Below are 1,022 nucleotides of genomic sequence, written 5' to 3'. Positions count from 1 at the left end.
GAAAGTGCTCATATATCCAGGCCTCAAGCAATGTCAGGTATCCCCCAATTTGTCTACAACCAACTCTGGATGCAAGTCCTAACTGTCGATATAGAAAAGCTAACCCAGCAGCTCCCCAAGCATACCGACCAACCCTATTAAGATCTCGTAAAAAATATAGGTAAATAATATTTATCTTATTCCCAGTCTTGTCCACAAAAAGTGTGCAACCTAATATATATAGCAAAAAGCCTCTTGCTGCAAATTCTATGAATTCAGGAGGACTATCATCAGAGACACCCTGAAATCGTAATCTCAACCACTCTAGTGTCACCCCATTTCCACCATAACGACTCATTTCAATCTTTGCCTCATCTGTAGTAACACCTAGTGTAGATGACAATAAAGATGCATAATACGTTTTGTCTAACCGCACACCCTCAGGTACAGATATAGAATCACCCTGAATTGGAATACCTAAAATGTTAAAGACGTCATCCAACGTGATTGTCATCTCACCAAAGGGTAAGTGAAAAGTATTGGTCTCGGGCTGCCACCTCTCACAAAAGGCCGACACAACAACTCTATTACCAATTAAATATGAACAGCTAACTAATGGCCTCAACCCAGACCCATCAATGTAAGTCCAAAACTTATGGTTAGCAACATTTTCATCAGATACCCATTGTGTAAGCTTATATGAATGGTTCTGAAGTTTCAACGGATCACGTTCCTGAAAGAAAAATAACAAAAAAAATTGTGATACATGAGGCCTCTTCTACATGTGCATTTTAGATGCTCAATCTAATTTATTCAGAGAACACAACAAATATAAACAGGTTTCATAGGTTGTCATAAGCCAATCTACCTAACAAATTAAAATAAAGAGTCTGAGTCTAAGTCTTGGATAAACTAGACGTCACATTCTGCATATGATAGTTGAAACTAGAACATATAAGCAATTAGGGAGAGAAGCATCATGGGATCTAAACATTTAAATTTCAAAGTTTCTCAAAGCATCATGAATACAAGGCACACAGGGG

At 38.0% G+C, this 1,022-nt stretch overlaps 1 protein-coding gene across 1 annotated transcript; it reads right to left on the bottom strand.

Moving 5' to 3' along the window:
* Positions 1-64: 64 nt before the first annotated feature.
* On the bottom strand, positions 65-712 carry LOC101309308 (serine/threonine-protein phosphatase 7 long form homolog; the record flags this gene model as incomplete). The annotated part of the gene is made up of 1 exon (XM_004309255.1): positions 65-712. A coding segment is annotated over one exon (648 nt), but the record flags the coding sequence as incomplete, so codon positions are not given.
* Positions 713-1,022: the final 310 nt, after the last annotated feature.

Source organism: Fragaria vesca, unplaced genomic scaffold, assembly GCF_000184155.1.
Source record: "Fragaria vesca subsp. vesca unplaced genomic scaffold, FraVesHawaii_1.0 scf0510232, whole genome shotgun sequence".
Lineage (NCBI taxonomy): Eukaryota > Viridiplantae > Streptophyta > Magnoliopsida > Rosales > Rosaceae > Fragaria > Fragaria vesca.
This window is presented reverse-complemented; position numbering and strand designations above follow the sequence as displayed.